Genomic DNA, 12,376 nt, shown 5'->3' with positions numbered 1-12,376 from the left:
AGACAGACAGGTCATCATGGTGAACAGACCTGTAGTAAGACAAACAGGTCATCATGGTGAACAGACTTGTACAAACAGGTCATCATGGTGAACAGACCTGCAGTTCATCATGGTGAACAAACCTGCAGAAAGACAAAAAAAACCCAACTTTCACCGATGGCCAGGTTGCCTGTGGTGCATAGGTCTGTGAATGTCTCACCATTGTCATTCATCTCTCCCAGCCCCTGCTGCTCCATGTTCTCATATCCCTTATTATCGCTGTCAATCTTGGCGTTGAAAACAGCCATGATAGTGGTGATGCTGCATCTTGAGCGGTCCTGCACGTACAGTTAGCAGTCTGCTGTACAAGTTCTCCTTTTCCTCCATCTTGACTCGCTGCTTCAAAGGATGCTGAGGTTGTAATTCCTCATCTCTGCAGCCACTTGCACAGTTTTCCCAGTTTCTTAACATGGTGCGCATGTTCCATGCTCCAGTGGTGCTGGTGGTCCTGGTTGAGATGATGGTCATCAAACTGGCAGCTTCAGGAGTCTGGGTTTCACTACTCAGCATCATACAACTTCAGCAGCAGAACCTACCTCCCCCAGTCACAAAATGTTTGTTGTCATTTTTGTTAGTGCTTTTTGTTGCAGTGATTTTTGCGACAGAGAGGGGGCACTAGCCCCTCATCCTATCCTACTGTTGCATCCCGGCCTTGGACCAGCACAGGTGGAGTTGAACTGATATGCAGAGAAGAAAAGTATGGACAGGTAAGTAGAGAAAACGATATTCGGTCTATGGACAGGACAGGAAGTGGAGAAAATGATATTGTCTATGGACAGGAAGTGGGGAAAATTATATTCTGTCTATGGACAGAACAGGAAGTGGGGAAAATTATATTCTGTCTATGGACAGAACAGGAAGTGGAGAAAATTATATTATTTCTATGGACAGAAGGTGGGGGAAAATGATATTCTGTCAATGGACAGGACAGGAAGTGGGAAAAAATGATATTATGTCTATGGACAGAACAGGAAGTGGAGAAAATGATATTCTGTCTATGGACAGGACAGGAAGTGGAGAAAATGATATTCTGTCTATGGACAGGAAGTGGAGAAAATGATATTCTGTCTATGGACAGGAAGTGGAGAAAATGATATTCTGTCTATGGACAGGACAGGAAGTGGAGAAAATGATATTCTGTCTATGGACAGGAAATGGAGAAAATGATATTCTGCCTATGGACAGGTAAGTAGAGAAGAATAACACTCTGTCTATGGACAGGTTAGCAGAGAAAAATGATATTCTGTATATGGACAGGTATATAGAGATAAGGGATATTGTTTATTGACAAGTAAGTAGAAAAAAGGTAAATAAAGCAGAGAAAGATAATATTCTGTTTACAGACAGGTGAGTGGAGAAAAATAACATTCTGTCTACAAGACTCCACAGCACAAATGATGCACTCCTTGATTTACAAACCAAAAGTGAAACAAGAAGCCACACATACCAGACACGCCAGAATGACACCACACCACCATTACCACCACCACACACACAAACACTCACACTACCTCCCACCTCACCCCATCATACACCTTTCCCTACCCCCACCTCACAAACATCCATGCTTTATATACATTCGCGTCTAGCATGTATAAAATAAATAATACTAAATATTTGACATGCTCCTTCATCATCATCAATACAAACAAAACAGTTTTCAAAGTCTGTGGCCTTTCATGCCCTACTCTCATGGTGACCTCAGTTTCGATACCCCTCCACTTCTGTGCTTGGGGTGAGTCCTGTCAATGTCTTCAGTGTCGGCAGATTCATGGGGGGGCTGTTGTTTAAGGGACGTGGTGGCAGTCTCCACTCTGGGAGGGATGCTCACTCAGTCTGGCTCCGTGACTAAGCCATTATTGTCGTTAGTAGGGGGCTTAGTAGGTGGTGTCCTAAGTACGTTAACTCAGAACAGGCACCACTGGTCACCACCGAAGTGGCTCAGCAGTGCAGGGTCTCCTCTGGTGTGTGGCCTCCTGGTGACCTAACATTGATGGTTCCCTGCAGACTCAACATTGGAACTGTGACAGGCGAACCTGGGTGTGGGGTGTGGGGGAATCAAAATGAGCGGCGTGGGAGTAATGCCACTGAAGTGGTGCAGATGATGGGGAAAAAAAATTCACATGCTGCTTAACAGATGCATAGTTTTTGCATGTTTTATAATCCTAAAGCTTTACATGCTGCCAAACAGAAGCATAGTTTTTGCTTTTTTTCTGCCTCCAAATGCATAAAATGTATCTCTGAGCTGACCAGTTAGTATGTACTGCATAGTGTTGTACTGTATTAGTTTGTTATCACAATAGATTTCTTTATGTGATATTCAGGCTGCTCTACACAGGTAAAGCTTGTCAACAAAGAAAAGTACCACCCTGTTTTTCTTCTTTCTTTTTCTTCTGTCTTTAAGTGAATTTTTCAAAACAGTTTTGCCAGGGATGATCCTTTTCTTTTCATGGGTCCTTTTACATGTGTGAAGTGCCTGCTGCACACAGGACCTCAGTTTATCATTGTCACGGCTCGTTGGCGATCGTTACATATGTGCATGTGCAACTATCTTTTCCATCCTTCTCCCCTATTCTCTCTCCTTTCTCTCCACCCCCCCTCCCTCTCCACCTTTCTCCTTCACCTCTCTCTCTCCTTCATGCATATGCACGTGCATATCTGGGGATATGCATGTGGCATGTCCCTTGTCCTGAACATTTTTTTTTTTTTTTAAACTCTGAGTGAGTTCAGAAATCTTTCTGGTTTGGAGAGAAACATTCCCCTGGGCTGTTGATGCTGAGCTTTGAGGAGAGATGGGTCGCCTTTCCAGCGTATGAGCTGTTGGGTGCCGTCAGTGAAGTTGTGGGGCGTTTGACTTGTCACCGCCTTCTTCTTCAGTGTTGGTCTGTGTTTCACCCTGGGCTAGTGGTGTGCCTATTTACCTGGAGACAGGTGAGGGAGTCTGTGTTTGTCTTTGTAGCGCTAATTAATTTCAGTGATGCGACTTGTGACGTTTGTTGACATCAGAGTGAGTTAGGTTTTTGTTGCTTGTAAGGTTGGGGTGACATTTTTTTAATTGGAAATCTTTTAAATCCAGTAGTCTTTTATTTCTAAATATTTGGGGGGGGGGGGGGGGGGGTGAATAGTAAATTTGTTGTGTTTAGGTGTGTCATTTTGCTGTATATTCAGCTCGGGTTCTTATCACAATTTGGTTTCTTTGTAATGGAAAAAAACCTGATTATAGTCTGTAAATTTTCCCAAACATTTTTGTGTGGATGTTGAAATGAGATGTAATTGTGCTGTAGCCTTACTGGGTGCTGTTTCTATTATTTGGAACTAGTGGTACTGAAATATTGTTATTGCCGTTTATAGTTAGTCACAATGGACGCTTTGGGTTGTGTGTTTGTTTAACCCTTTTATCAAATGGGAAAGCTATAACAAACGGTTCAGATACTTTTCACGGTGATAGTTTTTGTACGCTGGTGGGTTATGCAAAAGGTTATCCACTTGCTCCCTTGTCTTGTGTAATGAATATTGCTTAAGGAAGGGGTGGGAGGGGGAGGATGTACTCTTTTACGACTGGTAAAAAAACAACAACATAGTCTACAGAGACAGTGGGTTGTTACAGATTTTTCTGTGAGTTTCCCCCCCTCCCTTCCGTGCCACTGCCTTCGACGGGTCTCCAGGACAACTCCAGGACAATGGTCCTCGTCCCCTTTCTACCTTGTCCTTCCCAAAACTCCCGCTCCCGCTCCCACTCCTCACTTCCAAAGTACTTTTCCCACTTTCCCATCGTCCCTCTCGCCCTGACCGACCTCAGCCATCGAACCTGCAGGAGCTGGCAGTCTTCAGCCAACGGGAGGAGTTCTAGTCCAGAACTCTGGCAGCATTGTTGAACTGAACTGGTGCTGCAGTTGACTATAGGACTGTAGTGGAATTGTGCTTTGGTTAAACAGAGTGGGGTGCGGGGGTATTTAAGTGCTCTTATTTGTTATGTGTACTAATTTTTGCATGACCACAGTAAAACAACGAGCTGAACTCTTCTGTGTTTCTGTGTTTGTGTTGTCGGGACGTCAGTTAGTCTGGGAAGGGGTAGGGGGTACATGGGCAACCCCTTACGGGTTGTGACAATCATCTCATCTGAATGACTAGCATCCAGACCATCACTCATGGTCTAGTGGAGGGGGAGGAAATTCTGGCAAGTGAGGGATTTGATCCAACATGCTTAGATTCTCTGGCTTCCAAGGCGGACATGTTCCCACTGGGCTAGCACTCAATGGACTAAGTAACATTTTCATCTCTCCCCCACAGAGTTTCCCGAACTAAACATGTCTTGTCTGCCCACCCCATCCACACCACTGACCGCTGACAATGGCAAGGATGACGAGGACGACAAAACCAGTTGCAGGGCTGCTGAATGGGAACTGGAGGATGTAGATGAAAGGAAGGACGGCGATTCCAAACATCATCAGGAACAGCAGCACCAGACCCAGGTTACCATCCTCTGTGTAGGCATCCACCTGGAAAAACAAGGAGGGGGGAACAACAGGGAGGTAAAACAACAGTCAACAAAAAAATAACTTTGGTTAATGATAAGAAAATGAAGTATCTGAACATGCAAATATAAAAGAAATAAATAAATAAACAAACAAACATATTAAATAAGAAGAAGAAATGGCCAAAAGCAAAACTAAAGAGCAGGTAAACCAAAATATCAAAAAGTACACCCCCCATCCCAAACACACACACACACACACACACACACCAGGGCTTGACATTAACAACTGCCCGACTGTCCGGGGCAAGTAGATCATCGTGTCAGGCAAGTATTGCCCTTACCGAACTTGCCCGACCAGGCAAGTTATATTTTCCAAGACAAGCATATTTTGTTTTCAAAAATATCCATCAATCTCCCTATACCGATCGTCTGACACTCTTCCTCTAGCAGACGATGTTTTGAGTCTGACTGTGACAAGTGGTCACCGGAAAAAGAGAGCAATCATGCAGCTCTAAAAGGTGATTTGCCATTGGTTGCTATTTTTGGAGAGCCAATGGTAATTTTTCTTATAGTAGTTCATCTTCCGCCCATCACAACTAAAAAAATCATGTCGCAATGTACTCTAATGTCATTCCACTTTAAACTAAAAAACAACAGACCTGTTTACCAGTACCATTTTGGGGGTAATTTGTACATCATTTTGACTTAGAATAAACCAGTACTCGAAAATAGACTTCAGTACAACTTATGAGGAAAGAAAAAAATGTTTTGGCCAACCAGAGTTCTGGGTCCACAACAACAAAGTGAGGAGTTTGGAGGCTGCTCACGTGGCGACGGGTTCTCTGGAGGAAAGTGAAAAGTTCACTGCCGGCACCTGCCCGTCGGTGTTACAGGACTGCCAGCCAGGCCTGTCTGTGGTCAGTCCATGAGGGCAACCTACATGGATGGCCCTGCCCATCTTGCTCCCCTCCACCCCCACTCTTCCCCTCCACCCCCACTCTTCCTCCACCTACACCTCACCCCTCCACTGGCAAGGTTGTCAAAATCACTGCCATGCTATCCCTTCACCATCCTCCCCTCCATTTCTTGGACCATGATCTGCTTGCCTTTCTGTCTCGTTCAGTCTCTCTTTCTCTCTGTCTCTCTCTCTCCCTCGCGTCTCAGTGTGAAGGTCAAGCTGGTCAATCAAAAAGGAAACGGCCATTCTGCAGAATCATAACTTAAACCAAGTCAACAAAGACATGACCTCCACTATCCTCCCCCCTTCTCATTCCTTCCCCCCCCACCCTCCCTTCCCCCCTAACTTTCTCTGTCCCCTCCTGAGACCACATCCCACATCGCAGACTTGTTTACCCTTAACCCTCCCCCCCCCTCCTTTTTTTATATATATATATATTTTTTTTTTAACATGGTCAGACTGGGAATAGCAGAAAAGATGGAGGCAGGGTAGGGGTCAAAGGTCAAGTTTTGCCGAGGGGATCGACACACATCAAAGGACATTGTGGAAAGTTCCATTGCTAAGCAACCTCCATGTAGATAGAACAGCTGTACCACCTTCCCTCTCTGGAACTGTGACCCTTCACCATCCCCTTTCACAAACACACACACTCTCTCTCTCTCTCTCTCTGTCTGATGGCGGGTGAGAACAACTGAAAACCATCCTGGTGTGGCCATCCTGGAAAGTGAATTTTCAACAGAGTTGCCCTACCAGGCAAGTGAGAAACAGTAACTGCTGACCCCATCTAACAGAATTGTACTTGGATCTGTCAAATCCTGACACTGTTTGTCTCACAGTGCAAATACTCACTTTTCTTTTTAACTCTGCATGTTGCTGTTTGCAGTGGAATTTAAAAAAAAAAAAAATAATTTCTGTGGCTGACAGTCATCTGCAAAATCATGCCAAAGGCAGTGTTTTGTCAAGTGAGACCGAGATAAAGCTTGTTTTGGCTGTTCAAAACAACAGTTATCTTTGGGGAAACCCAACAAAACAAACATCAGTTAAAGAAAAGGGTTTGACTACTTCTTTGTGTGCGTGTGTTTGTGAGCGCACGTGAGCAGTTGGTGATGCATGTAAGTTTCTGAAAGTTGGGCAAGTGCAAATTCTGTCCAGGCAAGTGAATTTTCCAGTGACTTGCCTGACTGAGCAAGTGGGAAAAAAAGTTAATGTCAAGCCCTGCACACTCAACATGTGCACACAAAAAACACACACAAACTCACAACCATTTCTCAACACTCAGTCACTCACCCATCAATACCCCTAAAAAAAAATATCTACTTTCCCCTCTCCAAACCACCCCCTTTCCCTCCCAATCTTCCCCAAACCCAGAGAGAAAGAGATATATACAAATAGATATAGATACAGATGTGTGATTGTGTTTATAATTAGTACTGTATCTTTATAACCCACCATTAGAAAGATGCATAGGCCCTGAAAAAACTGAATAAACTTCCGTTTCTTTTCATTTCTACCCCATACCCAACACTCCCCTCCCCATCCTCCCACTCACCTGAAAAGCAGCAAACACGATGAGCAGCACCAGGCAAGGGATGAGGTAGTTGATGAAGTCCCAGGCGAAGGAAGCCACCCAGAATGCCAGGGGGCCCACCCCACTCACCACCTGCAGGTGCTTGGCGCCAGTCTGTCGCTCACGGATGATGAAGTGGCAGAAGGAGGCGGTGAGTATGGCCATGCCGAAGAGCATGCTGAAGCCGATGGTGAAGCCCAGAGACAGCGTCTGTAGCATCGAGTCCTCGGCGGCTGCCTGGCCGCTCTTTGGCATGGGGTTGATGGCCGTCGTGATATGGTGGTCCACTCCTGCCACCTGTGCCCACAGAGGGAGGGGGGGGGGGGGGGGGGAAACAGGAACATGCCAAGTTCAAAGCAGGTAAACAACAACAACTGGGGGTTACAGGGGAATACAGGCATTCCTATATGGACGCTGTTTCCCTAAAACTCTCCATTCAACTGAGCCGTTCCTCCCCTACCTTTCAGACAATAACATTCAAATGTGAACATTAATAGCTGAACAGAATGAAAATGTCTGCAGTCATCAGTATGTTTGACAGGATATTAAACAAAATTCCTCCTCCTCCAAGCATCCCTAGCAAAACCAGGTAGGAGGTACTGGATTATACCCAACTACAGGAATAAAACAGAAATGAGGCTATGGGATTCCAGGGGAATACAGGTATTCATTCCTAGCAAAAAACAGGAAAGAGGTTGGAGGGTTATATGGGAAAAAGGGTATTCCTATCAAAAGACAGGGCAAAGGTAAGGGATTTACTGGGGAATACAGCTATTCCTAGCAAAAAACAGGTAAAAGTTTGGGGAATTGCAGGGGTCTATAAGAGGTTGGGGATTAAAAAAAACATAAACGAGGTTGGGAATTACATGGGAAAACAGGTATTTCCAGTACAAAACAGGTAAGAGGTAGTTGATTACAGGTGAGTCTTTTCCTAGCATAAAACAGGTAAGAGGTATGCGATTACAATTTACAAAGGAAAACATGCAGACCTATTCTTACATGTATTTGTTCTTATGTTAAGCTTAATGTCAATGATAATTACAGTCTAACTTTTGATATTTTAACTTTTTCTAAGTCTTTCAAATAATGGAGAAAGAAAAACAGCAAAACAGAAAACACTATCTTTTTTTAGTGGCAAATACATTTCTTGATGGTTCAATTTTGGGTTTTTATCCAGGATTCAAGAGCCTTGAAAATAGTACCCACAAATCAAGAAGTTTCAAGAGATTTCAAGGAGTGTCATAATCAAAATACACAGAAAAAAAAAAGTCATTCCCTCCCTGCTCTCCTCACCTCTCTGACAAAGGCGTTCATGAAGTAAGCCAATGACACAGGCATGGCATGGTAGGGCTGCCCACTGTACCACGCTGTCGCATCCACCAGAGACCCGTCCGCCTCAAACTGCGCCCCGATCACCACCTTTTTGTTGTATGTGTACAGCCCCAGTCCTTGGGCTTGTGCCAGGAAAAAATCGTTGACATTGGGAAACCTTGTGCGGTTAATGGCTCGGATTCTGTCGTCCCCCCAAAACTGGGTGGAGTAGTCTGTGGCCAGGGCAAGGCTGTTAGGTGTAGGGTTGATCCCTGAGGTGTAGTCTGAGATGGTGCCATGGAACATTCTCAGGGTCAGGTCCAACGATACTTCATTGATTGCATGGGGTTTTATCTGCAAGGGGTCAGAGATCAACAGCTGATAAAAGAAAAATTCTGTGAGATATGTGTTTTATTGTGGACAGATCTGTCCAATAGTGAATGCCCAATAACACTAATACCAACAGACTTGGTGACAAAATCTCAATCACTTGTTTTGCAGGTACTCTAAATCTGCCTCGTCTTAATGAACAAAACAAACAGCACAGGAAAATACTCTTAAATGTGTGAAGAAAAAATCAGTATGGCAGTGTATATATCAGCTGCGATCCTCTTTCAATCATTTTTCAGCACTGCCAAGACTCAATCACACTCACACCTTAATTCACAGAGATTAGGATTTTGATTATCTATACGTAATGCACGTGATTACAAATCTGTATGCAATGCTTAAATTTATATTGATGCTAGACCACCACTCCATAGTGCTGACCTCTGTGCTCACATAGATTCTCTCCCTTCCTAGGTAGACACGCTGCTGCTAGACCACCACATCCACAGTGCTGACCTCTGTGCTCACATAGATTCTCTCCCTTCCTAGATAGACACACTGCTGCTAGACCACCACTCCACAGTGCTGACCTCTGTGCTCACATAGATTCTCTCCCTTCCTAGATAGACACACTGCTGCTAGACCACTACTCCACAGTGCTGACCTTGTCGACTGTGAGGGCAGCGATGGTGAAGATGACAGGCAGGGCCAGCTGCACAGCAGAGATGATGCGGTTGCGCCTGGTGTGGATGGCCTTCTTCACAAACATGCCCCAGAAGCGGGACAGGTTCAACTCAAAACCGCTCAGACGACTGTAGCTGTTGTCCAGCGCCATCTTGGCTGAAGAAAGAGATGGGGGAATTCAAGCATGTAGGTGTGTATGCAGACATGCATTAACTTGTTCGCGTATAGGCACACAGATACTCTCTTACACACACATACATGACATACACTCACGCATGTGCATAAACACATAATGTGCTTCTGTCCTCAAACTAAACTGCCTGAACCTGCATGAAGGTCTATGTCTCAATTACATCAACAACATGCTTGCATGCAAGCACAAATACACATACTCTCTCACACACAAGCACACACGAAAGTTCCCCCCTTTCCCTCTTCCCCCTTCTTTTCCCCAAAGACATACATTTCCCATCCTCCCTCACCTCATATCCCAATGCCCTCACACACACACACACACACACACACACATACACACACAAACACACACACCAACACTCCCATATACCTATCAAACTGGAAGCATCCACAACAGTATCAGGAGCTGCCACTCCGTTCATCACTGGTCCCACCTGACTGACCCTTGAACCATTCCCAGGCACTTTCTCATTCTCTGACCCATTGCAGAAGCTGGCGTTTGAATACCCACTGGCAGAGCCACTGGCGTTACCAGGCATGTCCAGATCACTGATGCTGTTGCTGTCGTCTTCAGCCACCCCACTGGCACCCACCCTGGTAACAGGTATCTTTGGTTGTCAAGTTACAGCTTCTGTTGTTGGGGTCATTATTACCGCAGCCATCACCATCATTTCAAAATAGTGACAAGCAGAGAGGGAGGGAGAGGGGAAAGGAAGATAGAGAGGGAGAGAGAGACAGAGATAATGTGAAAGAGACAGACAGACAGACAGACAGACTGACACAGTGACAGACTGACACAGTGACACAGAAATAATGTAAAAGAGATACAGAGAAATTACAGAAAGATGGACATGTGCCGCACACACACATTCAAACATATATGGGGATATAACATAAACACGAACATGTATATGGAGAGAACACACAGACACATTGACACAGACACACACACACATGCAAATACACTCATCACATACACACACTCACATAAACACACAAACATATGTACACATACACACACATGCACAAACACAGACATCTGAACTTAAGACACACACACACGCACATACATACAATATTACATACACACAAATACCGGTATGTGAACTTACAACAAACACATACTCATGGTGATATCACACAATCACATGTATACACACATGAACCTACACACACATTCACATGGTGATATCATACACACACACACACACACACACAACCCCCCACCACATACACACACCACCACCCCCTCACACACACAACAACACACACACACACACACACACACACACACCACACATCCCAAGACCCCTAACTGAGCAACACCTCCTCTATGGTGGTGGCAGTCCCCAAAAAATGGTGATGCCCAGCACACACGCACACACACCACACACACACATCCCACACCCCAACACACGCACACACACACTCACACACACACACACACACAATCCCAACACATGCACACACACACACATCCCAAACCCCAACACATGCACACGCACACAAACATACACACACATCCCACACCCCAACACACACACACACACACTTACTTGAGGAACACCTCCTCCATGGTGGTGGCGGTGGCCCCAAAACTGGTGATGCCCAGCTTAGCGCTCTCTCGCTCCATCGCTCGGAACAGGTCCGGAAATTTCGACACCTCCTCCTCCGGCAGCAAGTAGGACAACTCCGACCCCACCTGACTCTCCAGTTCGGCCCCGGCCACCTGGCCCTGCACCATGGCCGTTACTGTGGCCACGTCACACTGTGGCCCTTTGACCATCACCATGTGGTAGCCCGCCCCTGTTATCATTGACTGACTGATAGATATGGATACTGATGTACCACCTATGACTGATGTGGATATTTATACAGTGCCTAACCTTGGTCACAGACCAAAACTACTGATTGATATGGATATTGATGTAGCACCTATGACTGATGTGGATATTTATACAGTGCCTAACCTTGGTCACAGACCAAAACTACTGATTGATATGGATATTGATGTAGCGCCTATGACTGATGTGGATATTTATACAGTGCCCAACCTTGATCAGCGACCAAGCTACAGATTGCCGTAGATACTTACATAGCATCTATCCTTGGTAAGAGACCAAGCTACAAGTGCTTTACAAACACGTAATCATTTGCTCAACAGGCTGCCTATATGAGCAGAGCAGACTGACAGCTGCCTTAGGTGCTCACCATTCATTTCCTGTATGTTTCAGTCAGTCAGGCTTCAGCCATGTACACGCACACACACACACACACACACACAAAGTAAATCCCAGTGAGATCAGGGTGTTGCCCTATAGTCAGTCTTCATGGAATACTTGCTGGGTGGATCTGGTTCTGTTGTGTTTTGGTTCCAGTCCACTGGTGCAAAGACAGCAAGCTATGTTCAAAGTTGAATAGATAACAATAACAATAACAGAAATAATTTGCACACCTGGCCCTTTTCAAAACCCCATCTTAAACATCAAGAGTTGCTGTATTAGTGTGTTTTCAAAAAAAACATTTTCAGTAGTGAACAAAGAGACTAATGATAAGAAAGAAAAACAGACAAATGAAAACAAAAAATAACCAGTCAAACAAACAAGAAACAAAGGAGACCGAGAAAAAGAAAGATCCAGAAAATGTTTCTCGAGACGAGAAATAAACAGTCCTTCACAGCATGACAGGAAAATATTCCCTCTTCATAAACAACAACAACAACAAAAACCCAAAGAAAACAAGACCTGCTGAAAGTTAAAGCATGCAGAATGATCCCCATTATGTTTATGTTTTTTTTTAAAGGGAGTAGATGCCT

At 44.8% G+C, this 12,376-nt stretch overlaps 1 protein-coding gene across 2 annotated transcripts in view; it reads right to left on the bottom strand.

Moving 5' to 3' along the window:
• Positions 1-12,376, bottom strand: part of LOC143299393 (phospholipid-transporting ATPase ABCA3-like) — a 64,609-nt gene that overhangs the window by 13,882 nt on the left and 38,351 nt on the right. For both annotated transcript variants that reach the window (XM_076612568.1, XM_076612567.1), the window contains exons 16-21: positions 11,118-11,367; positions 9,932-10,155; positions 9,347-9,522; positions 8,335-8,706; positions 7,024-7,338; positions 4,382-4,538 (exon numbers count right to left, since the gene is read on the bottom strand). In XM_076612568.1, the coding sequence (XP_076468683.1) occupies positions 4,382-4,538; positions 7,024-7,338; positions 8,335-8,706; positions 9,347-9,522; positions 9,932-10,155; positions 11,118-11,367 (1,494 nt within the window). The remainder of the gene's footprint in view (positions 1-4,381; positions 4,539-7,023; positions 7,339-8,334; positions 8,707-9,346; positions 9,523-9,931; positions 10,156-11,117; positions 11,368-12,376) is intronic.

Source organism: Babylonia areolata, chromosome 25 (assembly GCF_041734735.1).
Source record: "Babylonia areolata isolate BAREFJ2019XMU chromosome 25, ASM4173473v1, whole genome shotgun sequence".
NCBI classification, from domain to species: domain Eukaryota; kingdom Metazoa; phylum Mollusca; class Gastropoda; order Neogastropoda; family Buccinidae; genus Babylonia; species Babylonia areolata.
Note: the sequence above shows the minus strand (reverse complement) of the source record. Positions and strands in the feature narration are given on the sequence as shown.